The 27,356-nt window shown below is 42.6% G+C and overlaps 1 protein-coding gene across 1 annotated transcript in view; it reads right to left on the bottom strand.

Annotated features, from left to right (window-relative positions):
• Positions 1-523: 523 nt before the first annotated feature.
• Positions 524-27,356, bottom strand: part of LMX1B (LIM homeobox transcription factor 1 beta) — a 128,597-nt gene continuing 101,764 nt past the window's right edge. Inside the window, exons 3-8 of the mRNA XM_073314240.2 lie at positions 17,100-17,332; positions 10,994-11,172; positions 10,266-10,343; positions 9,740-9,806; positions 8,211-8,372; positions 524-6,519 (exon numbers count right to left, since the gene is read on the bottom strand). Coding sequence (XP_073170341.1) covers positions 6,362-6,519; positions 8,211-8,372; positions 9,740-9,806; positions 10,266-10,343; positions 10,994-11,172; positions 17,100-17,332 — 877 coding nt within the window. The 3' untranslated portion in view covers positions 524-6,361. The remainder of the gene's footprint in view (positions 6,520-8,210; positions 8,373-9,739; positions 9,807-10,265; positions 10,344-10,993; positions 11,173-17,099; positions 17,333-27,356) is intronic.

The following is a 27,356-nucleotide window of genomic DNA, read 5'->3' as shown; positions in this document are numbered from 1 at the left end:
GCATAGACACCAGAAGTGACAGCTGGATCCCACGTGGCCCAGGATGGTTTGTCTTAAAAGGCCCCATCGTTGCAGTGGACAGCATGCCAAGGGTATTAGTTGGCTCAGTCCGGTTACCTAATGGATGCAGCCACACCACGCACCCCTATCCCAGGGCAGTCCCATCAGAGAGCCTGAGAACCAGGAGCCATGGAGCGACATTCCCCTCCTTCCCCGACAGGTGGGCTCTGCAAATGCTGGTGGAGGGCAGCGGGAGGGAAGCTTGCTTTAGCGTTGTCTGTGCTGTATCTGCGCCAAGGATCAATGGAAAATGCGGCCACGCAGGCTGCGCCTCACGCTCCCCAGTGCTACGTGGACTCGCCATACAAGTCAAGGGCTACAGCGAGGGTGGCAAGTTCCCTGCAAATTCCCAGGTGAGCACACAGTGCCCCTGTCCACCACACACACTGCACACAGTGTGCATGCTGCACACACATCGACTGCAACGAAAGAGACACAAACTGCACCCTGAGGAGACGGCTGGTTTGTTTACAGGTTGCTTTTATTTACAAATATACTGAAATGTAATCTCTCTCTCTCTCTCTCTTTCCTGGGCAGAAACGCAATGGATGAGAATCTCACATACCTTAGCTGCCAGGTGACGGTGGCAGGAAAAAAATGCAGTGAAATGAAATTTAAAAAACACTAATAAATAATTTAACAATGACAAGTAATTAAATAAAAAAAAATCCAACCTACACACATTATGGTGGCGTGTTACCAACACAGAGAGCAAGGGGCAGGGAGCTACTGTGAAAGGCAGGTGGTTAAGTATGAGGGAGCATATTCATATTTTGTACAAGTTAAACAAATTGTAACAGACAGCTACAAAATACTACATTTTGGTAACATAAATACAGAATATATAAATATACAAGTAATACAGCCGTACAGCTAAAAAAGGGTGTCCACTTAAAAACAGAGTTCCCACTGCAAAATAGCTGGAAGTCCCTTCACAGTCACTGCTAAACAAAACAACATTGTGCAGACCCAAGAGCAGCCATGCTGTACCATTAGGAAGGCCTGCAGTAGAATCAGCAAATCAATCTATGATTCTGTGCTTATACTTAGAAGTTACCAAGTTATTCAGTAAGGCCCTAATTCAGCAAGGGAGTTAAGCATGAAGTCAACCCTCTGCATTGAGCAAAGCACTTACACATGCTTGAGTCCTGTTGAAGCCAACAGGATTTAAGAACTTTCTTAAAGATAAGCCTGTACTGAAGTACCTTACTGAATGGTGGCCTAAATACTTAACTTGCTCTGAATTCAAGTTGCTATGGATGTGTTAGTCGGGCAATCTGTGCCACCCAGCGGCACTGTGCTAGGAGAGGAGGGCACGCTAAAGTGGGACTTAGACACACAATGACAGCTGCTCATTAACACTTCCCAAATACTTCAGGCTCTAGAGATGTAAAGCACATGGGAACTTCATAGCCGTGTACCTGGAACTGGCTCCAAGGACTGTGGCTGTGATGCGATCTCTAATGTGTCCTCTCTTCCCTTTTGCTCTTGTGACCAACCCTTGTGGTTGGAGGAAGCTTGTCTTTCTCCTTGGTCCTGTAGTGGAGTCTTATTGAGTTAGTATGACATCACCACGGAACTTCTGGTGATGTCACAAATTGAATGGCCCATCTGGCTGGCAGGAGCAGAGACACCATGATGCTCTGGGCAGAATGAGGGGTGTGGCTGGAAATATCGTTGATCATTGGAAGAGGTGGAGAGGACTCCTGCACCCAGTAGGGAAAGGGATGTGGAATTACATCAACCACTCTGCAAGGCATTACCAGGCTGAAGGTGCCTCCCTAATCCGTGACAGTGCTGCAGAGTGGACACATTGCCAGGCTCATGAGAGGGGCTCTCTGAGCAGGCTCGTACCTATCCCTCAGCAGCAATACTCACATTGCACATTGAGCAGAGCGAAACACATTCAGTGGCCACTGAGAGCATGCTTCAGCTCACTCCTTGTGCATGGGTAGCACCAAGTGGGCTTTAGAACGCAGACACGTTTGGTGACAAAGCATCTGAAGAAGAAAAAAGACCAAGATTCGTGGGACATGTTTCAGCTTAGAGATGGAAACCAAAAATTATTTTACTGACAGCAACATAATTATCTCCTACTTGTTGGGCATGAAACACATTTAACACCATAAAGCCAATTATTTGGAAGTATGTCCCTCTCCTCAGCATCATACTGAGACTGTGGTTAGTGTAGCCCTGAGATGAGCTGCACGTTGTGGGGGAATTCTTCCATTGGCAGTGACACTATGAAATGGAAACGCGCTAGTTACTACGTTAAAAGCATATGCTGGTCCGTGAGTACAGGGACTAAATACTGCATCAATCAGTTACCGCATTTGGCGGGAGGAAACTTGCAGTATGCTAGCATCACTTTTGGGCACAGAATTGATCATTTGCACAATACAGACTTCTGAGGAAGCTATCATTTAGCATGTTCACATTATGATAACCTTTCATTAAATATTATTGAGTGAACACAAACCTAATCAATCTTCTTTTAGTTAATTGCATCTTGTCACTGCTTTAGCCTAATGTGTATTCCTTCTTTAGCCAAAACAGCATGATTGAAATGCTATGAAGAGTTCACTTGATGTATTTATACTAGAGCGAGGTTAATTTGCTAGAGAGAATTATCACTGTAAGGTAGACGTAATAAACTGCTGTCACGACCTCTACCCTTCAAACTCCCATATGTACAATCACTATTTGTGGTTTCCGTGAAAGTGCCAGATGCTAAGAGTTTTGGGCAAGAATTTATCAATGTGACTCAGGGTAAGATATTACCGCTGTATGGCCCATTGCACATTTTACTTTCACCTGATCAGTGACATTTCCCTTGACAATACAAGAGTAAACCAGAAATCAAAAAGGTCAGAGGTTGCTTTATAATATTTTACTGCAGGTCCTGGGTTAAAACCACAATGATCACGCTCCTGTGGGATAATTCGTACTACAAATTTATTTTGCTTTAATGAACTTTGGCCTTTGCCAGATATCACTGGCCTGCTCGAAGTGACTGGCCATACTTTCAAAAGTGCACCCCCGGCTTGATTGGCTTCAATGCACCCCGGCACTGGAAATATAGTTAGCCATGTTGGCCAAGAGATTGCATGTACAATGCACTTGGCACCAACTAGAGCATAATATGGGGGAACAAACGGCTAAGCATTGCCATACAACACACCAAAGGCTCAGCCGAGAGTATATTTATACCTACATTGCAATATATGCCAAGGTGATAAAGTGCCATCCAAAGAGCAGCAGAAGGGTTATCGATACTTGAGCTCCAAAGTAGGCTTGCTGATTCCTTTCTTGGAAGTGGATTTTTTCAACATCCAGCCGCGAACCAGAGGTAGACATGGAGCAGGGGAGTCTCCAGACTGTGGGGCACAGTACAGTGCTCAGACCAGTCTCAACGTTAATTAATTATGGCCTTTGATTCTGCACTGGTAAGAAGAGGAGGTCTGACTGGTGGGATCCTGGGACAGTGTATAGATGCCATAAACATCAGAGGTTGGAGCTTGTGAAGACACTCCGGCTCTGAGAAAATTGATATTTGCTGGGAGTTGGATTAATCCTGTGAGGCGGGTAGTTACAAATGTTTCCAATGTACCACATGAGAAATGCTTCAAATTCTGGCCCCTACAGCAATGTAAATGTCCAGGTCACCTGAGTTCTTTACAGATACCAGCTGTTGTGAGCAGGGGTGTTTTTTGGTACAGCACAAGGGGAAAAATCGGTGGTGCCTGGGTGAGAAAAAAGGTAGTAAAGCCTTTTTCTCCCAACTGGCAGCAGATATCCAAGGGGCTCACAAGCCTCTGCTTCAACTGGTGAAGTCACTTCCCTCTGCAGAAGATAAAACTGCCTCTACAGAATGCATGCAATTGTGATGGACCCCTGACTGCTGGCAGGCTGCAATCTGGGCTACTTCCTGTCCGAGGTAGGAGAGCTACATGCAGTAGCAAGGGGATGGCTTGAGCTTTGTTAGCCCAGAACATCGGGGGCTGCAGGGGAATGGACAGAATAAAGCAACACTGGGTGTGTGTTTGTGAGAGAGGGCCCTTCTGCCTGTCTTGGGACACTGTGCTGTGGGCACCAGAGCAGAGGTGAGACCTCCAGACGTGCCATCTCGCCTGCATGAGTAGTATACTTCCTTTCCCACTGGAGCCTTTCCTCACCTCACCAAGGTGCAAATTCAAGTGTTTCTCCTAGTGATGGAAGCTGGGTTTTAAGAAAGGTGTAAAATGGGTTCTGAGCTCCACCCGTGGTTGTTTGGAATGAATAGCTTTGTTTGCTTTGCTACCCCTGGATGGGATGTGGCCCTGGTTGCCCCCTGTTTAGTAAAGCGGGGAGAGTTAATAATCACCTGGGATGTAAGAAGTGCTCTCTTGCCCTCTTTTGTTTTAAATCTGTGTTCCAGATGAGTTATACCATTTGCCATAGAGCAACACAGGTCCTTTTTTGGCTGACTCAGCTCTTTCTTGCCCTGCTTGGTATTCACCCCTTTGGGAAGCAAGAAGTAGCCCTTTCTGGTTCAGAAAAGGGTGCTTAACTTTTCATGGGCAGACTCCCATGAGAGCTGGGACCTATCCTGAGCAGGCAGTGCTACTATCCCAGGAAACTGGAACATATGTACGCTGCCACGAACGTAATGAGGCTGTTGAGTCTGTTACATTCTTTGCTGCCTGTGGCCCATCGAACTGGCATGGAGGGCCCCTCCGAGTGCTGAAGAGTTTGCAACTGCAGCCCCTGAGCCTGCACCATAAGTCACACGCCAGGAGTTCAATTACCTTGGTTTTCGTGGGATGGTCAGCATTTTACCACATTTGTTTAAGAATGGGCCTGACTTACCTAACCTTTCCCTCCTCACCCCGTCTTTACTCGTTTTTGAACACATCGTATCATTACTTCTCTTACCTTGTCAAATTGTTCCTCACTAAGGCCTCTCCATTACGAGACATGGCCATACTTGTCTGCCTCTCCACCCGGTAATTATTGTCTGCAGGCAACATTTATAACTACAATATTATTATTTATCGTGTTTTATGCCCTACAAAAATCTATAATGGCTGCTCAAACCTCGGCAAGGGCTGTTGAGACAGTTCTCTTTATCTCTGCATAAGGAGCCCGGTTCTCCTCCCATTTGCACTAGTGCAGGTCTGGAGTGACTGCTGGAGGCAACAGAGGCACATCAGTGTGAAACTTCCATAAGTGAGATCAGACTCAGGCTCGTGACAGAGCCTCGTGTTCTCTGTGTTCTCGCTCACTTGGTGCACACTTCTCAGGGTCTGGGCTAGGATTTTAGATCCTGCACTTTCCTTGACAAGGGAAGAAAATTAATGAAAGGAGGTCTTAATTATTCCAGATGGACAAAGGAGTGTAGCACATCTATGTCTCATACAAAACCTAAATAAACAGAACAGAATGAACAACACATGGTTGCCAATCACAGTCTAGGCTTGAAAGGTGGCACTGCATTACTTACAAATAAAAGTAAATGTTTTATTCTCACACATTAAAAATTAAATAAAGCTCTGTGTAATGTAAGCACCTTTTGTTTTAATTATTCAAGATTAATACTAATCTAAATGCATCTGTCCCTAACATGCAGCTTCTCTCCAGGGTCCTTTTCCAATTATGAAATCACTGGCTTCTCCACAAGGCTTATGGTTAACCAGTTTTTCTAAGTATCATACAGTATAAGGGCTATAAACTAAGGAGCAGATTGAGGGTAATGTAGAAAAAGTGTAGAAAGGAAACAAATGTTGAACGTCACATTTACATTAACTTCTCACAGTTCAAATGGCAATTTATCCACAACATAGTATGAGTCATGCAGTAAGAAAGGGGAGGAGTCTCCAGTTTCTTTGATTTATTTGTCATATGGTCGACTGATGTCAGTCTCAGTGGCTTTAAAAAAAAAAGTTTAAATATCCAAATGAAAGGAAGAAAGAAAGGAGGAAAAAGGTCTCGCTTTTCACACAGTCACCTCCTTTACAGTGCGGAGCTCAAACCAAACCAAGGGCTGCTGGAGAGCTGGGTGTTCCATTCTTCCCATGCTTTCCTCTCGGCCTGGTCCAATCCGGATAACTGAGGATGTGGGTGTGTGTGACTGGGGGAGGTGAGGGTTGATGGGTTGATTTATTTATTTAATATATGGTCCTCCTAAAAATGCTCTTGGCAGTCCAGGGGTGGCAGGAGTCACTGTGACAGAAGAGCTGGGCAACATATGGCTGTAGAGTCTGCTCTGCAAAAAGTCACTTGCTAAAGATACGCCAGCTATTTGTTTTTTTTTTTATTATTTTCATGAGGCGAAATATGAGCTCTGCATAGAGTACAGCCTGTCAATGGGGTTTCCTACTCTAGCCTGCATGGAGTTAACTTCTGAGGAGGCAAGGAAACAGTCGCTCAAGCTAGTCAAAGAGGTATCACTGTCGATATCATGAAAAATTGAGTCGTTTCCTGCAAACAAAATGTAGAAATTAAGCTCGATTCTGTGCAGGAAGAGAAATACAGATTAAGGATTCTCAGGCACTATGAGGCACACTATCTGTTCCAAGTGAACGCAAAAGCTAATACAGTTTGTTTTCCTTTCCTAAGCTAACATAAAATAACTCTTCTGCAAGGCTCTGCTCTTTAAACAGGGACTGGAGATCAAATTCTAGGTGTTTCAATGGCTTTGATACTGCGTAGAAGGAGGAAATCTGGCAGTGCTTCATTTATGCTGCTGTCTCCAGCACATAAAAAAACCCTTCTCTAATTGACATGAGCAGACAACCAACAGGGAGCAGGGAGGATCACACACTCCGCACGAGCTGGGACCTTGCATTCCACAACAGAAACTTTAGGTAGCCAATTAATGCAGGATTAGGCCCCAATTCTGACAATGGGAAACGGCTCTTTGGGAAAAAGTGTTGCTCACCCAGACACAATGTCGCATCTGCAAATGCAATGGAGTTTTGTTTTGGAATAGAGACAATACTGCCTTTTATCTCCTTTTGCGGCTGAAATGGCAACTGACCACCTGGGAGAGCACCAGAAAGTGCTCTACCGGCACTCAATTGAAATGGCTGCATTGTATTACTTTGTGTTTGATTTGAGGCACAGACCATATCTCTAGTGGGGATTCACTGAGCGAGCCAGGCAAAATGTTAGCCACCAAACCCGACCCCTCCAAAGTTCCTCTGGGGTTCAAGTTTCTTTATGAAATGCACTTGAAATTCAGACTCTGTTTCATTTACCAAACTTCCCAGTGTGCATGCACCTCTCTGCAACAAACACTGTTAACAGCACACAGCACAGTCTGCTTTCCTCCTGCTGCATGCACGTCATTCCAATGAGTGTTACTAAGAGGCGTGTATCCATCTCAGTACCAACGTGCCCCATACTTCACAGAAGTTAAAGTGATGTAACTGAGCCATGATGCGCTACAAGATCACTCATCGCCGTTTGAAAAATCCCCTTAAATCATATTTAAATGCAAGACGGTAATAGTCCTGTAACAGCCATGAGGCTTTTTACATTTGTGTAGCACGTAAAAGGTGCTGTTTGGTTACACCTGGCCATGTGATGTGGTGAGTGGGAAATGGGTAGAAGCCGGTAATTGTGTTCGGTCAGAGAGTATTATATAAGTCCTGGAGGGAATATTCTGTCCTGGCATATCTCGCAGCAACATGAGGGCTGCTCTTTAGCAATTCAGAGCTTACAATTTGAGGGAGTTTATGGAGATGGTAATTTTTGCATTTGAGGACCACAAGATTAATTCCCTCTATTGGAGCATGCTGCAAAATGCCTGCTTTCCTCTGAGCTTTGGGGGAAACGGAAGGACTGTGAGGGTGGGCGGAGGGCGGTGCTGGTGGTGTTTGGTCACTCTTGGGTGACTCTGTTGGGGGTGGAGGGAAGAGGTAACGTTGCTGGATTTGTAATGGCTAAGAGCGATATTTTGAAGTATTTGTTAAGGGTGCCTAGAGCCTGGGACAGGTTTTCTCCTACCTGTTTTTGTGCATATAAATAAATGAAAAACCCGATGCTGGTTCAATATATGCTCTAGCTCAAATTGCAGAAAAAACAAATCGCTAGGCTGAACCTTTGGAGTCTGAACTGCCGTACAGATAACTGCTGCTCCCGGTGTGGTGCTGCGTGGAGAGCCTTACCATAGGGGTTCATGTGGTCTCCTGGCATTTGTGGAGGGGTAAGACCTTGCTGGAATGGGTCCGTGCCATAACTGCTTTGATCCATTGCTACAATCTGCTGCTGTGGTGGTGCAAGTGGTGTGTACGATGTCATCATCCCTTCCATTCGGTTGGACATTACTTCTGCAAAACAAACAGCAGAATCCATTCGCAGCCTAGCCCTGAAGCAGCACACATGGGGTTTATACCCTGCCTACTGCCCACTTTGTGCTACACTGGAACACGAGGCCAGAAGCGAGATGGAATTACTAAAACTTCTACGATAGCGAAAACATTCTTCGGACCAACCAGCCCCGGGCTCCCCATGGGGTCAGTGCGTGAAGGTATTAATGCTGAGGAGTCCAGGGCAGTGTAGTAAGTGATCACCATTTGCTAGAACCCATGTGTCCTCCAGAGATCTATGGTTCTGTCACACTGTCCAGCTCTCCAGGTCCTTCTACTGCAGCATCGCTCTTCCTGGGAAAAATCAGCAGCTCTATCCCATTTTGTGGGAGAGAACCAAACTGCCCTGACCCATTTCAGTTAAATTTCAAAGGAACTACCGGAAAGCCCAGAGCACCCAGTGAGATGGCCAAGCCGTTCTGTTTGTGCCTAGAGTTCAGAAACCAACAGCGCTTGGAAATACCTGCCCACTGGGGGGTGAATGTGAGAGACTAGGACACTGTTTCACAAAGGCAGAGTTAGGCATTCAGCAGATCGGTGCTCCCCAACTACCATTTACTCAGCTGCAACTCAGCCAGCAGGAAATCCCAGTGTTAAGTCCTGCGGGTCAGTTAGAGCCAGATTTCCAAAACAGCTCCACTGTAATTTAGGCAGCAAAATCAGTGGCCAGGTTTCCCACCCAGCTCCTTGGAAAATCTGGTCTTGATTGTGGATGCAGATCAAGTGAAAACTTGGAGCCTTAATGACAGAGGTCTGGTATAATCAGAAAGGCATCTTTTTTCATCTCTTGCTAAGAGATTCCTAGCTTCTGGAACAGGAGGGCAGAATGAATGGTGCGAATGTCTCCCTCGAATCAGAGGTGCCTCGCAAACTCTTGGCCCTGACTCTGACTAGGAAGTCTAATCATTCTACATCAGCCTCATCAATCTTCCACCACTTGTTGCGTCTTCTTTCCAATTAGACTGTACGCATTTTGGGGCAGGGAAGTGCCTTAGGTTGGATATTAGGAAAAGCTTTTTCACTAGGAGGATGGTGAAGCACTGGAATGGGTTACCTAGGGAGGTGGTGGAATCTCCTTCCTTAGAAGTTTTTAAGGTCAGGCTTGACAAGGCCCTGGCTGCGATGATTTAGTTGGGGATTGGTCCTGCTTTGAGCAGGGGGTTGGACTAGATGATCTCCTGAGGTCCCTGCCAACCCTGATATTCTATGATTCTCTGATATCATCTGTATGGACATACACATGGTTGTATGTACCCTCCCACATACGCTACGATAAACCCACAAAGCCCCTTCCCTTCTCCTTGCTTCCATCACAAACATGGCTTTACCTTGCCCTAGTCGCTGAGAGTTTTGCTGCTCCTGCTGCTGCTGATGCCTCCGTGCTAGTTTCTTCATCTGAATAAAATAGGAAAAGCAGGATAATCTCATGGATTTGAATGGAAAGAACTGGTTTAGTTACAAAACTCTGTGCAAATGTCAAACCTATCAATACAGAGTGTGTATACTCCTGTACACCCTACCAGGGGATAAACTCTCATTCCTGAGCATAGAAATTTGGGTTTGCAGTTCCATATTTGCACATACAAACTAGTCCTTATCTAGCATTGCTTGGACCATTCTACTCTAGCTGCGGATGTCTGGAAAGGGGCCTTCCTACATGATCGCAGTCTGTGCAGCCCATGCAGAAATATGCACTTGTGAGGAGCCCACGTCATAAGACGGTTTTATAAACCGTTATCTCGGTAACACAGACCTCTCAGCAAAAGGGAAGAGCTGTGCACGGCTGCCATTGCTGCTAGGCATTCTGTACATGTGCTTCAGGCTCTACTTTTGAGATGTGGACAAACAACTTACCTTTGCTCTTTGGTTCTGAAACCAGACCTGGACAACTCGCACACTGAGTCCTGTTTCAGCTGCTAGAGTTTCTCTGACCTACAGGCAGAAATGTTTAAAGAAGAATTAACTTACACCTAAGTAGGTGGGTCAGGAGAGAGAGCATGTCATTATTTTTTTTTAAACTATGAAACGCTGATTTGTAAATTTGGCTAAGAATAAAATTTTGATACTTTGGCCAATAAACACTATTTGTCACCGTGAACAAAGGCAAATGGCAACCCTGAGACACATCACACTTATCCCAAGTGACTCATTTTCTATAGATGCAGGTAAATGTCACTTTTTCACAGTGAAGATATACTTCAGACAGCAAAAAAATGGAGCGGAAACAGCAGAGTATGTTGCCTTTTACAAAGAGGTGATTTTTCAATCAGTTTCACCAGTGATGCAAATAGTTTTTTCCACAGTCCTATCTGCTATAAACGACTACACATCCTGGTTACACTTTGTAAAGCCAGGACTAGAAACAATAACTACAGGAATGGGGATGTGCACTTTTCAGTGTTGGAGGGGCCACATGCTTCCTGAGACTCTAATGGTAAATGATCAGTTCATGTTTTATTAGCAAATTTTTGAGCAACCAAATATTTCCCTTGTGTAAGGGTCTTCCACAGAGTTTGGCATTGTGTCCTATGCGTTACCAGCAGAAAACCAGATTGTTTGCAGGTCTCTGCTGAAGAGCCTACCTTCCTACATGGCTTTGAAGACACTTCAAAAGATGCTTTGAATGCTCTTCTCTGCTGTGTTGTAAGTATTGTCCTTGGTCGTTTGGGTCTCCTTGGGTCTTTCCCATCATCGCTCCCTTTTCCTTGGTTTGCTTGTCCTTTGGTTGGTTTAACATCTCCATCCTCATCATCACTTTTAACTGTCAAGAAACGAAAACTATCGGAACATTCTCTTTGGTTTGCTAAGAGAACAGGACTTTTGAAAGGATATATTCATGGAGTAATAATACACGCCCTTAAAATAATGAACTCGGCTATTACCCTTCATTTGTTTTAAAACTTAAAATTAACCCTTAGTCAGACGATAGCATGTTAAATGGGACCCTGTGCATAAATGCCAGGCCAAAATCCAGCAAGCACTTAAGTATGCATGTACTTGTAACTGAAGTCAAAGGGACTACTGATGTGAGTGTCCTTAAACGTTTGCAGAATTAGGTCCTGTTGATTATTCTATGCTGTACATTATATGACTTTATATTTAAAATTTCTTTCTTTTGCAGCCTTAGAGGTAACCACAGTTTTTAAATGTTATTAAAAATCTAAATGTTCTTTTAATCAAATCTATATAGTTTAACATTGGAAGGGAAATAAGGACAACCTGGGGAATTACAGACCAGTCAGCTTAACTTCTGTACCCGGAAAGATAATGGAGCAAATAATTAAGTAATCAAGTTGCAAACATCTAGAAGATAATAAGGTGATAAGTAATAGCGTAGATTTGTCAAGAACAAATCATGTCAAACAAACCTGATACTTTCTTTGACAGGGTAACAAGCCTGGTGGATAGGAGGGAAGTGGTAGACGTGGTATATCTTGACTTTAGTAAAGCTTTTGATACTGTCTCGCATGACCTTCTCATAAACAAACTAGGGAAACGCAACCTAGATGGAGCTACTATAAGGTGGGTGCATAACTGGTTGGAAAACTGTTTTCAGAGAGTAGTTATCAGTGGTTCACAGTCATGCTAGAAGGATGTAATGAGTGGAGTCCCACAAGGATCAGTTCTGGGTTCTGTTCTGTTCAATATCTTCATCAATAATTTAGATAATGGCAGAAAGAGTACACTTATAAAGTTTGCGGACGATACCAAGCTGGGAGGGGTTGCAAATGCTTTGGAGGATAGGATTAAAATTCAAAATGATCTGGACAAACTGGAGAAATGGTCTGAAATAAACAGGATGAAAATTCAATATGGACAATTGCAAAGTACTCGGTTTAGGAAAGAACAGTCAGTTGCGCACATACAAAATGGGAAATGACTGACTAGGAAGGAGAACTGCAGAAAGGGATCTGGGGGTCATAGTGGACCACAAGCTAAATATGAGTCAACAGTGTAATGCTGTTGCAAAAAACCCCCCCCATTCTGGGATATATTAGCAGGAGTGATGTAAGCAAGACACGAGAAGTAATTCTTCTGCTATACTCTGCACTGATTAGCCTCAACTGGAGTATTGCGTCCAGTTCTGGGCGCCACATTTCAGGAAGGATGTGGACAAATTGGAGAAAGTCCAGAGAAGAGCAACAAAAATGATTAAAGGTCTAGAAAACATGACCTCTGAGGGAAGATTGAAAAAACTGGGTTTGTTTAGTCTGAGAAAGAGAATACTAAGGGGGGACATGATAACAGTTTTCAAGTATGTAAAAAGTTATTACAAGGAGGAGGGAGAACATATGTTTTTCTTAACCTCTGAGGATAGGACAAGAAGCAATGGGCTTAAATTGCATAAAGGGAGGTTTAGGTTGCACATTAGGAAAAACTTCCTAACTATCAGAGTGGTTAAGCATTGGAATAAATTGCCTACTGAGGTTGTGGTTAGACAAACACCTGTGAGGAATGGTCTAAATAATACTTAGTCCTGCTGTGAGGAAGGGCACTGGGCTAGATGACCTCTCAAGGTCCCTTCCCGTTCTATGGTTCTATGATTTTATGTGTGGCCTGTGCATGTGCCTCTATGGGTGTGTGTAGGCATGGGTCCATATAAGTATATATAAGTGTCTCTATCTATGTCTCTATCTATATTTGTCCTGGTTGAAATAACTTCTGTGTCCACATCAATATCTGTGGCCAAAATTTATCATTCACTGCAGTCAAATAGGTCTATTTTATATGAATTTCACTAGATCATTGATTTTCATTCAGAAAACATTCTGGAGATCTTTAAAATTAAGAAACTATAATTTTGATACATTGAAATATCATATTTGGGGAATTAACAAGTTAGACTTTTAATTCATTTTAGGAGCTGATTCACATGCACCTACCGTGCATTTCAGTCTAAGAGGCACCTTTTGTATAATGATTAAAGAGCAGTTCCGTCATTTCAGTAACTGTGGTATCATTAACTTTCCAGACTGCCATTTCTACGGGAAGGTTTGTGAAGGTTTGTGTTGCTCATTGAACAGTTATTTTTGTGGCCAGTGGATAAATATTTGATTGGAGAAGAAGATGCACTCATCCAGAGCTGTGTGAAATCATTTACACTCACAGAGGGAATGGGAAGCGTTGGGCTTTCACTGTTTTAAACAATGGAAGGGAAAATGTCTTGTGACACTCATTTTGTGGGGATGGAGTGGGCTGGGGCTTGGGGTTCTTTGTCAATGAAAAAAATGCTTCTCATCTGCTGGAGATGCTACTGTGTGTATCATGGGGAAGTAAAGCTGAACTCAAACGCACATCATTATGCTTCCCTGATAGCCTCCTGGGCCTTGCTGATTTGATCATGACACACAAGGAGACTTTGGCTGGGGAGGATGTGCGCATCAGTGTCAGAAGTAAATGTCAAATGAAGCCAGCTGACAGCTGGCAACCACTGCCTATGTGCTGTGATGCTAACATGTAGCATGGGAGGGCAGGAGGGACCCATCCACACTGCAGTTGTTTGGCAGAAAGTGGATGAAGGCAGAAACACGTCTGTATTGAAGACTAGGGACTGATGATTTCAATGGAAATTTGTCTCAGTAAGGCCTGAGTATTCCTGAGTGAGTTTCACATAGAGAGAACATCCTATCTGAAAAGCAGTAGGGAACCCACATACACTAGATAAATACATTCTAGTGGCCATATTCGCTAAAAGCCAGAAACCTGCACACTGAGGTTTATGGAGTGAGGAGTCTGAGGGTCTACAAATATAGTCTGGCAAAAAATAAAACCCAGCTCTAGAAATGGTTTAGAGCTGCACATCCTGCTGAGGTAGCAGTGACCTTTGCCTCGCTACATTCCTGACATGGAAAGAGAAAATTTTAACAACATGGCGGATGTAGGTCTCAAAGCAAAGATCAAGGCTAAGAACTGCTCCGAGTTAAACTGGGAATAATATATTTTCCCCATAAAACTGAAGCAATTATCCATGTTGCTTGTACATTTAATGGAATGATAATCACTGTTTTTCTTAGTCATTAGAACCACTTATCTATTTCTGAGAAAATGTCTACTAGCAATGATTTGTATGTGTCTCGAACCTGGGAGCCAGACATGGCACATCAGCTGTGCAGGATTTTCAAATCGTTATGAATGGATAAGGCAAAGAGGAATCCCATGTCTTCTGGAATTGCAAACGCTAGTGGGCCTAGAGCCTGATCTCTGCTGAAACCAGAGCTGCAAACGCTTGAGTGGGGATCAAAGCATGACATCTTACCTCACTCATCTCACGGTCTGGTGCTGCTCCCCTGGGTCAGAATGGAGGGAAGGCAGGGGTGCTCATTCCCTAGAAAATCTTTCCTGGGAATTTGATGGGGTGAAGGGAGTAGGCTCCTCCCTGCTGTAATTCAAGATGCAGGGGCCAGGCCAATCAGCTGCTCTCAAAGACATCACAAGGGGACTGTGCATTGAAAGCCACTGGGCTTTTTCTTCCAGAGGACCACTGAAGGGGAGGCAGAAATGGAAGGGGTTCCCCACAGACAGTTGTGGGAAGTAGAACAGAGTCTCACAGTACGAGGGTTCAAAGGTATGAATATTTCCCAAGGATTGAGACACTGAATCACAAGCATCCACATCGGAGGGCTCAGGCCCGATTTTGTAAAATTATAACATGCTCTATGCAGATTTGGTTGTTTGTTGGTTACTCGTGACAGGGCTCAAGCTTTTGGGGGATGAGGCCAGGCCGTTTTGTCACCTGCCCCATTACACTGCTGATAGTGGAATACCAGAAGCAGAGATGAGAGAATGGAAATGTCTTTGTAAAAGATGGGCTAATCTAGCCCAGGAACAAAATGCTGGGCTTGAGAACAGTTACTCATGTAGCCGGGAAGGAGGGTTCCCTCGTTTACAGCATGAAGTTCTCTGGCCTGTGCTATGGAGGAGCTAATAACGGGTGATCATCCAGGTCCCTTCTGGCCTTAACATCAATGAACTGATGAGAAGAAACTGAAATGCCCAAATCTCTCTTTTTGCAGGGTGGGCACCATTGCCCTGCGAAGCAGGATGGGGTACGGGATCACTCATTTTATTCCAATTCAAGTACTGTTTCTTTGGTCAAAACTGACCTGTTTTTAGGTCTGGGACAGTTACTCACCTCCAAACCAGAAGGGTTGGAATAATTCTCATGATGTTTTTTTTTATGAAAAGGAAGACAGATTGGAACTCAGCATTTACCTGTCACTTGTCCCCCATCTATATTTCCCCTGTAACTTGTGTTTATCTCCTACAACTTTAAAACTGGCAGGAAGTACAGCTTCTGGAAGTGTCTGCATGGCGAGTGAGCTCTGTGTGACAGAAGTTACTAAACTAAATGTTATGACTCTAGGTGGCAATATTTGGTGGTAAAATGACTCTAGGTGGCAAAATTCCCAGTCTGGATTATTTTTTTTTATCTTTTACGTTAACCCTCTGTCCTGCCTTGATCTGCTCCAGGACTTTCTTAGTATCAGAGCGAACAACTCAGGCCGTACTACCACAGTGGTTCTCAACCAGGGGTACGCAGAGGTCTTCCAGCAGGTACGCCGGCTCATCCAGAGATTTGCCTAGTTTTACAAGAGGCTACATAAAAAGCACTAGCGAAGTCAGGACAAACTCAAATTTCATACGGACAATGACTGGTTTATACTGCTCTATATACTCTACACTGAAATGTAAGTATGGTATTTATATTCCAATCTATTTATTTTATAATTACATGGTGAAAATGAGAACGTACGCAATGTTTCAGTAACAGTGCGGCAGTGACACTTTTGTATTTGTATGTCTGATTTTGTAAACAAGTAGTTTTTAAGTGAGGTGTAGCATTGGGGTGCACAAGACAAGTCAGAGCCCTGAAAGGGGTACAGTCGTCTGGAAAGGTTGAGACCCACTGACCTAGCAGACACAAAGCCACTGCTTTTGCTACACACATTTCACAACTGGAATGCCAAGTTCAGCATTCAGTTTCCTTCAAGTCCCTGACATTTCAATATTGCATTTGTGCCTTTTCTGAGTGTTTCCACTTGTGACTGGCAGAGAGACACTTAGAGAACTCTGGGAAATTACATCACTTCTTGAAGTCTATTTTGCAAACCAGCTCCGTGTATTCCTCATGCCATAGTGCTTGTATAACACACCCTGTATGTATGTGCATGTACAGCGAGTTGTCTATACTCAGGTAGGAAATATGGGTGTATGATACAACCCCAATCTGTTATTTAAAGGGATGGAAAGACTCCCATTGACAACATTAGGCTTTGGGCAGGCCCCGGGTAACCCAAACCAGACAGATTTACCCATTCTTGGTTTTATACAACAATATCACTTATTTGGATCTCAGCAACTTGTAAATTATTCTTGTCCTCTACTAAGATGGTAAGGACAATGAGTAATGGCCGGAACCTAAGAAAGGAAAGATCTAAACTAGATATTTGGGGATAGCTCTTAACAGACAGTGCAATAATTCCCAAAGGCAAAGGGGTCAAGGCACCAGCACAATGGAGTCTGAAAGAAAGAGCACCTATGAGTGGTCTACAAAATCAGATGGAATGGTTGGCCTCTGTGGTCTCTTCTTCCACCGCCTGTGAGTCTATGGTTCAGGATGGATCTGACTTTTCCATCCGCTTTGCCTGTCCATAACTATCAATTGGAACAGGTGCAAGAAGAGCTCACCTGAGTCTGAGTCATCGGGGCTCACTGAGCTGAGCAAGTCTTTTTCTTTTTCATAGTCACTTTTGCAGAGCAACTGTCCTTCCTTCAGAACAAACTCATCTCCTTTCCTCAGCTGCCGCTCACAGACACAGCAACTGAAGCAGCTTAAGTGGTAAACACATTCCAAGGCTCTCATCACAAACTCTGTCGGGGCAATCTTTTCCATGCAGCCGCTGCACTTAGCAGCAAATAGCCTGTGAGAAGGAAAGGGAGGAAGGGGAAATGTCAGAACATGTACCGTCTTTATTTCAACATGAAAAATAGGTTGAGATTTTAATGGAACGGAAGATCAGCTGGCCGCATGGCGTTGCACGTTAGGAGACTTATAGCAACTGGTGAACCTCAGTAACTCCAGGGGGACCCAACTTATTCTGAACCCGTTTGGTCTAGAAATCTCCTGAGCTCTAGTTTCCTCGTGAGATTTCCAGGGCATCTTTGGTTTGGTTGGGTTGGAAATACCAAAAGAGCAGCCTCTGTCTCAATATGTTATTGTTCCTCCATCAGGGGATGAAACCAAGAATTCCAGAGGCACAAGAGAAAAGGGGAACAAAGTTACTTAATCTCTCCGAAAGCTCTAACAAATTCAGTTCAGTTCAACCTTTGGAGAAAGATTTGAGTCAAACCTGAGGCTACCCAAACTAATTTTCTGATACCTAACTCAGAATCTGTTGTTCTGTAGCGATTTTGTAACTATACTGTCCTAGTACAATTATTGCTGTGGAGGATAACAAATAAGCATTGAACCAAGAAAGGGAACCTTAGTGTGTGGGAGGAGGGGCATTATTGTTTGGGCAAGATGTGTGGAAGAACACGAGTGTTCCTTGGGCTGTCGAGTCATTTCCAGACTAACCTGTTTCAGAGGAGGTAGTTTACCTTTTGGAAGGATGTGAAACCCCCTCTGGCACCTCCAGAGGTACACAGCGTGTGACCTGCTAAACCATCGCCATAATCACAGACTCCAGAATACTCACTACATTTAATGGAACTCTCATAACGCCCCCAACTCTCATCAATTGTTGATTTTTGAAGGTGACGCTTGAATCATTTCATTTAGTTTTATTTTGATTCTCTAATGGCAGTTGGGAAGCTCCCCCAGTGAGCTTGCAGGAAAGGTGCTGTTCCAAATAATGGTGAGTGATTAATTAATTTCCTGTAGCATATAATGTGCTTGATGCTTCTAGATTTTATCATCATTTCATGGCAATACATAGAAATGCAAGGTAAAATCTTGTAATATATACATGTTTCCAAGGCAATGAGCAGCACTTATGTATTTGTATAGTGGATATGCTCTGCTCTCCTTACAGGGAAAAGAAAAATATGTCCTTAGTTTTTTTTTCTCTTTGTTTTTCAAAATGACCACCTTTTGGTTAACAGTCAAATGGACTCCATTTCAGGGTGCATGCCCTATTGTGGCTGCTAGATATGTGCCTCATAGGCCTTCATTTTGTCTCAGCTGAGGAAATACAGCAAAATGGCAGTTACTAGTTCTTTAGTGAAAAAAGTGGGCTGAGCGTGTGGGCAAGGCAGTAGAGAACTTTAGCATGCCTGTATATTGTACATGCCTCAAAAACCAGCCAACAAGCTTCTTTTTGGATACATAATGAACTAAGCCAATTAAATGGAATCTGATGTCCCAAGAGCCTCTGGGACACCTCCAGTAAATACAGCCATTTCATTTCCTACAGTACATGGGATTTTCCTACAGCTATTTTTGCTCTGACTAGTCTGACTAGTCTAGTGCAGGGTCCTGCACTTAGGACGGAAGAACCCAATGCACAGCTACAGACTAGGGACCGAATGGCTAGGCACCAGTTCTGCGGAAAAGGACCTAGGGGTGACAGTGGACGAGAAGCTGGATATGAGTCAGCAGTGTGCCCTTGTTGCCAAGAAGGCCAATGGCATTTTGGGATGTATAAGTAGGGGCATAGCCAGCAGATCGAGGGACGTGATCGTCCCCCTCTATTCGACATTGGTGAGGCCTCATCTGGAGTACTGTGTCCAGTTTTGGGCCCCACACTACAAGAAGGATGTGGATAAATTGGAGAGAGTCCAGTGAAGGGCAACAAAAATGATTAGGGGTCTGGAACACATGAGTTATGAGGAGAGGCTGAGGGAGCTGGGATTGTTTAGTCTGCAGAAGAGAAGAATGAGGGGGGATTTGATAGCTGCTTTCAACTACCTGAAAGGGGGTTCCAAAGAGGATGGCTCTAGACTGTTCTCAATGGTAGCAGATGACAGAACGAGGAGTAATGGTCTCAAGTTGCAGTGGGGGAGGTTTAGATTGGACATTAGGAAAAACTTTTTCACTAAGAGGGTGGTGAAACACTGGAATGCGTTACCTTGGGAGGTGGTAGAATCTCCTTCCTTAGAGGTTTTTAAGGTCAGGCTTGACAAAGCCCTGGCTGGAATGATTTAACTGGGAATTGGTCCTGCTTCGAGCAGGGGGTTGGACTAGATGACCTTCTGGGGTCCCTTCCAACCCTGATATTCTATGATTCTTATTTGCATCACCTGAAAGTGAGAACAGGCGTTCGCATGGCACTTTTGTAGTCAGCGTTGCAAGGTATTTACGTGCCAGATATGCTAAACATTCGTATACCTCTTCATGCTTCAGCTACTATTCCAGAGGACATGCTTCCATGCTGATGATGCTCTTTAAAAAAATAATGCATTAATTAAATTTGTGACTGAACTCCTTGGGGGAGGATAGTATGTCTCCTGCTCTGTTTTACCCACATTTTGCTTCATGTTCTAGCAGTCTCGGATGATGACCCAGCACATGTTCTTAACACTTTCACAGGCGATTTGACAAAACACAAAGAAGATACCAATGTGAGATTTTGAAAAATAGCTACAGCACTCGACCCAAGGTTTAAGAATCTGAAGTGCCTTCCAAAATCTGAGAGGGACAAGGTGTGGAGCATGCTTTCAGAAGTCTTAAAATAGCAACACTCCAATGCAGAAACTACAGGACCTGAACCACCAAAAAAAGAAAATCAAACTTCGGCTGGTGGCATCTGACTCAGATGATGAAAATGAACGTGCGTCGATCCATTTTGCTTTGGATCGTTATCGAGCAGAACCCATCATCAGCATGGGTAAAGCATGAAGGGACATATGAATCTTTAGCGCATCTGGCATGTAAATATTTTGCGACACTGGCTACAACAGTGCCATGCGAACGCTTGTTCTCACTTTCAGGTGATGTTGTAAACAAGAAGCAGTCAGCATTATCTCCTGTAAATTGTAACCAAACTTGTTTGTCTGAGCGACTGGCTGAACAAGAAGTAGGACTGAGTGGACTTGAGGGCTCTAAAATTTTACATTGTTTTATTTTTGAATGTAGGGTTTTTTTGTACATAATTCTACATTTGTAAGTTCAACTTTCATGATAAAGAGATTACACTATGGTATTTGTATAAGCTGAATTGAAAAATACTATTTCTTTTGTTTTTTACAGTGCAAATATTTGTAATAAAAATAAATATAAAGTGAGCACTGTACCTTTGTATTCTGTGTTGTAAATTGAAATCAATATATTTGAAAATGTAGAAAACATCAAAAAATATTTAAATAAATAGTATCTATTATTGTTTAACAGTGCGATTAATCATGATTAATTTTTTAATCGCTTGACAGCCTTAATTAAAAGACAAGGAGCAAACAGTTCTAGCCACTTTTAAAAAGTCGCTTTCATTTAACTGTTTAAACGTGTTTGGCTCAGTTTACTTAATCTTGTATCTTTTGTCTGAAGAGTTGTTGTGATGGAACAGGCTTAAAGAAGCTGAAGATTAGCCAGTCTGGGGTGAAGGCATCTGACTCCTCTCACTTGCATCCGTTCATTCACACCATTGTGACAGTGAACCTGTGTTCGTTTCAGTACAACTCAATGGATGGATACAAGGAGGGATGGGACCAGCCCAACAGGTGGGAACAGCCTCTAACAGGCTCTAGATAGATCAGCTTCTCAAGGGGGAAATTTCAGCCTCTGCAGTCTCAACATTCCTGACTTCATTTGCATTTCAAATCCATGCTGTTGTTTCAAGTGATCTTTAAAAGGGACTTTAGCTAGTGGCCGCAGTCCTGTGACTCCGGGGAGGAGGATCCTTTAAAAAGGTTCCTTGCTGCTGCAGCTATGATAGTACAGAATGAAACTCGGCGAGACGGCTGCGCTGTTAATGAAATGCATGTTTTGAATTACTGATGCATTCGAACCCTTTCTATGGGCAGCTTCAGTATAAACACAAAGGGCCTGGCCCAAAAGAATCCCATGAAGGCAGGTCACAACAACTGCACCCAGTCTCTGAGGGGATAGGGATAGGGACGCTCTTCTTGTCTGGATGGAGACTAGCATCTAGTCAAACCTGTCTGAGCCAAACCTCTCCGTGTTGCAGAACGGTCCCTGAGCTCCCTGTGACAAAACGCTAAGATGGTAATTCTGGGCTAAGGGGATTCCAGGTGAAAAGTGCTGGACGCAGGCAGGGAAAGGGGAAGTGACCGCATGTGCTAAAGGCACAGTGATGGAGCCCAATGGGACAGAGAAGGGAGCTTTCCTTGCTGACAGGGCTTGAGCCGGTGGGTCTTAGCTGTGGTTTTGCAATTGGAATAGTCGATGTGTAGTTTTGGCCCTTTGTGTTCCAGGCTAATAGGACGGGTGCATATTTTGTAAATAAACAAAACACACTAGTCTGTGCCACTAATTTCTCTCCCAATGGGAAATGGACTCACTAGAAAGACATGAAATCTACCACCACCCAGTGGAAGCAGAAACAATAACGTAACTTGATGTACAAAAGAGCATCTCAATAACACACTTATGATCCAGAGCTCCCTTGCTCTGTAGTTTGTGAACTGTAAATAAGAATGTGTATAAAATAACCTTCATTCTTTCTAAATGCACACATAGAAATGATCAAGTTTCCCTTCCCCCTCTGTTGTACTTGCAGTGCATTGTTTGCCTGACTGCCACCTTCTGTGTTTCCATGCCTTGTGAAGTGGTTTGATATTCTTCAGGGTGCAGAGCGCTTTATAATGTAAAATGTAAAATTAAATGTAAACGTTATTTACAGGTAACTCGCTGTGCCCAGAGAGACAGTGTTTCTGTGGTAACATTGTCACTGGTGGTCTTTTCATTGTAATGAGTCACAGACAGACTAATATGATACTAATTCATTCAGTTTACCAATTACATAGATTTGTATTTGTGTTTCACATTACTGTGTGGACGTCACACCTTCTCTTACATTTACCCTTGGAAATATAAAACATGCCATCACCCACCCGCAGACATTCTCAACTTGTGATGCATGTATAGCAATCTATACACACAAACTGCAGTGAATCACATTTAATTCTGGGATTATGAAGATTTCATTATATTTATCTGATAGAGTGTTTGTAGGTTTTTCAACTCCCAGAGAGTAACCCAGGGTTATGTACGGTTTTTGCACAAGGCAGTCTCACAACAGGAAACTAATCTTGACAAATGACCAGACTTTGATATCTCTGATCTAAAACACTGCTCATTAGACTGCTCATTTGATAAACGAATGGTAATAAACCTGTTGAGAAACCGAGGATAGCAGGAATACTTTACAGATCACCCTACATAGGTTTCAATCACAGCAATAAATCTGAGGAGTGACGGGTGGATGTTCGGAGCTGAGACAAAGAGTATGCCCCACACGAACCACATTTGGAGGAATGGTTCTTTCGCCTTGCCATACATTTTACAAATAATTTGCATAACTGACTTTTTACCCCCATTGCTGATTATCTCCAGCTCTCTCAAGTTAACATCAAACCTCAAAACCCTTGGACTTGTTAAAGTATGCAGAGAGTGGGAATCAAATGCCTTTATTAGAAGCCCCAGGAAATCTCTGACTCCTAAGCACAACGAAAACATTCCAAAGAAAATTGTTCAAAGAAGAGAAAAGCAGAACAAGAAAACCTTGTTTTGAATCAATGACTGCAAGAGTTTTATAAATAAGTTCTGTTGCCTGGACAATTCGGAAAGACAACTCAATCGTTCTGGTTTTTTTCTGAGTGTGTTTTCATCTATGCCTGAAACATGTCGGGGATTTAGCTGACCTAAAGCTTGGAACAATAGACTGTTTTGCTCATTTGAGTATTGGTACTAATCACTGTGAAACAACCTTACTGTATTAGAAAGAAAAATACACGCTGCATTTGAAAATGGCTGCACTTATCAAATTAATGGAATATACATTCTGGGGACAACGAAATGCCTGAGACATGTGGCCCTGTCTTTAAACAGTAGATGAAAATGTTCACCAGCGGAAATGGCCGTTAAGGTTTTATATGTTAGGATATCCCTGTGAAGTCAGGCTGATTCAGTAATCCTTACAAACACAGCCACAGTTATATGATCCATTGTGCTTTCCTGCATAGGGCAGAACCATCTGGTGTTTAATATGTACAACTGATTTATTATCTCTAGCGTAGTTATCTTGCTTTAAATTTGACCCTGCTCGGCTCCTGAGAATCACTGTTCTGCTGTTTACTCTTATCACGTCCTAACAACCTGCCCTTTACCTTTCTGTTGCTTCACCAGAGCCCTTAATTTCCTTCTGTTTGTGGGCAAATAGATTTTAATAGTTTTATTATAACTAATTTATTATGAGCTGAGAGATCTCAATGTGCAGTGTAAAATTTGCTGTTCAAATTAAGTGTGGTTCAAGAGGTTTTTTAAACAGGATAGAGTTATAAAAATAGACTATCAGTCAATTTGTTTATTTACAGGACCTCTGCAATGAAGCAATAAATAGGAAGTTATTAAGACATTTGATGTACGCAAGATGACAGATGCTGCTGTCTGACTATCAGGGACTTTAAATTATTTTCCTTTCGGTGTAATTCTGACATTCTCTGTTAGAAAAAAATGTAACAGCTATCTAAGCTTTTGTTTATGTAATAATTATGCAAAGATTATAGTCACTGGTTTTGGTAAATATTGTAAACAACCTTTAACTCTGACACTTTGGTGTATTGACAATGATTTTTGCATGTCATTGAAATCATGGGTATAGGTCCATGCCAACTGACCATGTACTTGGTATTCATATCATATGGTACAAAATATGTCAGAACTGAAGTAGGATAGGCTTTTCACAACAACTGAATTTTATTAAGAGAGAAACTAAATGTCTAATGATATTTCATAGTATAGCTCTGCTACTCATACTTCAGCCATACACTATATACAGCTTAGAATGGCGGAAACACCACATATGGTTCAGCAGAACTTCAAAAAAATGTCATGTCCTCTGGATTATGGCTGCATATAGAAAAGGAAAGACTGCTGTTTGGTTACATTAAATTCAAATATTCAAAATATCCCCATTGTGCCAAAGCAAAACTGAAATGCTAGAGTTTATGGCTTGGGAAAAAAATTAACAATTCATTTTAAGAAATATTGGAACATTTCAAATTTCCCTTCAGAAAAAAATAATTACTTATTTTGCTGAAGGCAATTTCAAAACTAAAGTTGCAGTAAAATGAAGCCATTTCACTTTCTTGAAGAACCAATAAAGTCTGCATAAAAATTAAAAGTTTATGAAAAAGTAACCCTTCTGAAAGAGGCTAACAAAAATTCATCTTTTTATATAGCAAAAATTGAAAACAGCATTTGCTAACCCACCCCCTTAGTTATGATTGTAGATAAGACTACCACTTGTAGATGAACACTAATGTTAAAAGCTATGAACTGGTTAAGAATTTGAAAGTGGAAGGCAGCTTGGGTGAAAGTGATCATGATTCTAAGGAATGGTAGGAGGGAGAACAGCAAAATAAATGCAATGGGTTTCAAGAAGAAAGACTTTAGCAAATTCAGGGAGTTGGTAAGTAAGATCCCATGGGAAGCAAGTCTAAGGGGAAAAACAATAGAAGACAGTTGGTAGTTTTCACAGAGACATTATTAAGGGCACAAGAGGAGACTATCCCACTGCATAGGAAAGATAGGAAGCATGGCAAGAGACCACGCTGGCTTAACCAGGAGATCTTCAATGATCTAAAAATCAAAAAAGAGTACTACAAAAAGTGGAAAATAGGTCAGATTACAAAGGATGAATATAAACAAATAACACAAAATTAGACAAAAAATTTTTGTAGGGATAAAACTAGAAAGGCCAAGGCACAAAACGAGATCAAACTAGCTAGAGACATAAAGGGTAACAAGAAAACCTTCTACAAATACATTAGAAGCAAGAACAAGACTAAGGACAGGGTAGGCCTGTTACTCAATGGGGGGAGGGGGGGAAAAATAACAGAAAACTTGGAAAGGGCAGAGGTGCTTAATGACTTCTTTGTTTCAGTTTTCACGAAGAAGGTTGGTGGTGATTGGACGTCTAACGTAGTGAATGCCCGTGAAAATGAGGCGGGATCAGAAGAGGCTAAAAAAGTTAAAAATTACTTGGACAAATAAGATGTCTTCAAGTCACCGGGGCCTGAAGAAAAGCATCCTAGAATACTCAAGGAGCCAACAGAGTAGATATCTGAGCCCTTGATGATTATCTTAGAGAAGTCATGGAAGATGGGAGAGGTTCCAGAAGACTGGAAAAGGGCAAATATAGTGCCCATATATAAAAAGGAAAATAAGCACAACCCAGGGAATTACAGACCCATCAGCTTAACTTCTGTACCCAGAAAGATAATGGAGCAAATAATTAAGCAATCAGTTTGCAAACAACTAGAAGATATAAGGTGATAGCTTTCTCTGACAGGGTAACAAGCCTTGTGGATGCGGGGGGGAAGCAGTAAAGTGGTATATCTTGATTTTAGTAAAGCTTTTGATACTGTTCCACATGACCTTCTCATAAATAAACGAGGGAAATGCAATCTATATGGAGCTACTATAAGATGTAAAACTGGTTGGTAAACCGTTCCCAGAGAGCAATCATCAGTGGTTCACCATCAAGCTGGAAGGGCATAACGGGTGGGGTCCCACAGGGATCAGTTCTGGGTTCTGTTCTGTTCAATATCTTCATCAATGATTTAGATAATGGAAGAGAGAGTACACTTATAAAGTCTGCGGATGATACCAAACTGGGAGGGGTTGCAAGGGCTTTGGAGGATAGAATTAAAATTCAAAATGATCTGGACAAACTGGAGAAATGGTCTAAAGTAAATAGGATGAAATTCAATAAGGACAAATGCAAAGTACTCCACTTAGGAAGGAACAATCAGTTGCACACATACAAAATGGGAAATGCCGGCCTAGGAAGGAAAACTGCGGAAAGGGATCTGGGGGTCATAGTGGACCACAAGCTAAATATGAGTCAACAGTGTAACGCTGTTGCAAAGAAAGCAAACATCATTCTGGGATGTGTTAGCAGGAGCGTTGGAAAGCAAGACACGAGAAATAATTCTTCTGCTCTACTCCATGCTGATTAGGCCTCAACTGGAGTATTGCGTCCAGTTCTGGGCGCCACATTTCAGGAAAGATGTCGGCAAATTGGAGAGAGTCCAGAGAAGAGCAACAAAAACCATTAAAGGTCTAGAAAACATGACCCATGAGGAAAGATTGAAAAACTTGGGTTTGTTTAGTCTGGAAAAGAGAAGACTGAGAGGGGACATGATAACAGTTTTCAAGTACATAAAAGGTTGTTACAAGGAGGAGGAAGAAAAATTGTTTTTCTTAACCTCTGAGGACAGGGCAAGAAGCAATGGGTTTAAATTGCAGCAAGGGCGGTTTAGGTTGGACATTAGGAAAAACTTCCTAACTGTCAGGGTGGTTAAGCCCTGGAATAAATTACCCAGGGAGGTTGTAGAATCTCCATCATTGGAGATTTTTAAGAGCAGGTTGGACAAACACCTATCAGGGATGGTCTAGATAATTAGTCCTGCCATGAGTGCAGGAGACTGGACTAGATGACCTCTTGAGGTCCCTTCCAGTTCTATGATTCTATGTTCCAGTATGTTTTTGAAGTGTACATCTGAGTAATTGTTTGTAGCACATCTTAACAGTAATCTGATGTTCTTTTTCTTACCAACACCAAACTTATTTGTGCTGTCTTAAGGACCTTATTATTTGCTTGGCAATGCCACCTAATGTAAAAGGATATATAAAATAATAATAAAAGGTAGCACGATGTCACATGATGGGTGAAATCCTGGCCCCACTGAAGAAAATGGGAATTTTGTTTGCCATTGACTTTAGTGGAGTCATGAGTTTACCCAATGACTCTGCTCCCCGAA

This window comes from Lepidochelys kempii, chromosome 16 (genome assembly GCF_965140285.1).
Source record: "Lepidochelys kempii isolate rLepKem1 chromosome 16, rLepKem1.hap1, whole genome shotgun sequence".
NCBI classification, from domain to species: Eukaryota; Metazoa; Chordata; order Testudines; family Cheloniidae; genus Lepidochelys; species Lepidochelys kempii.
This window is presented reverse-complemented; position numbering and strand designations above follow the sequence as displayed.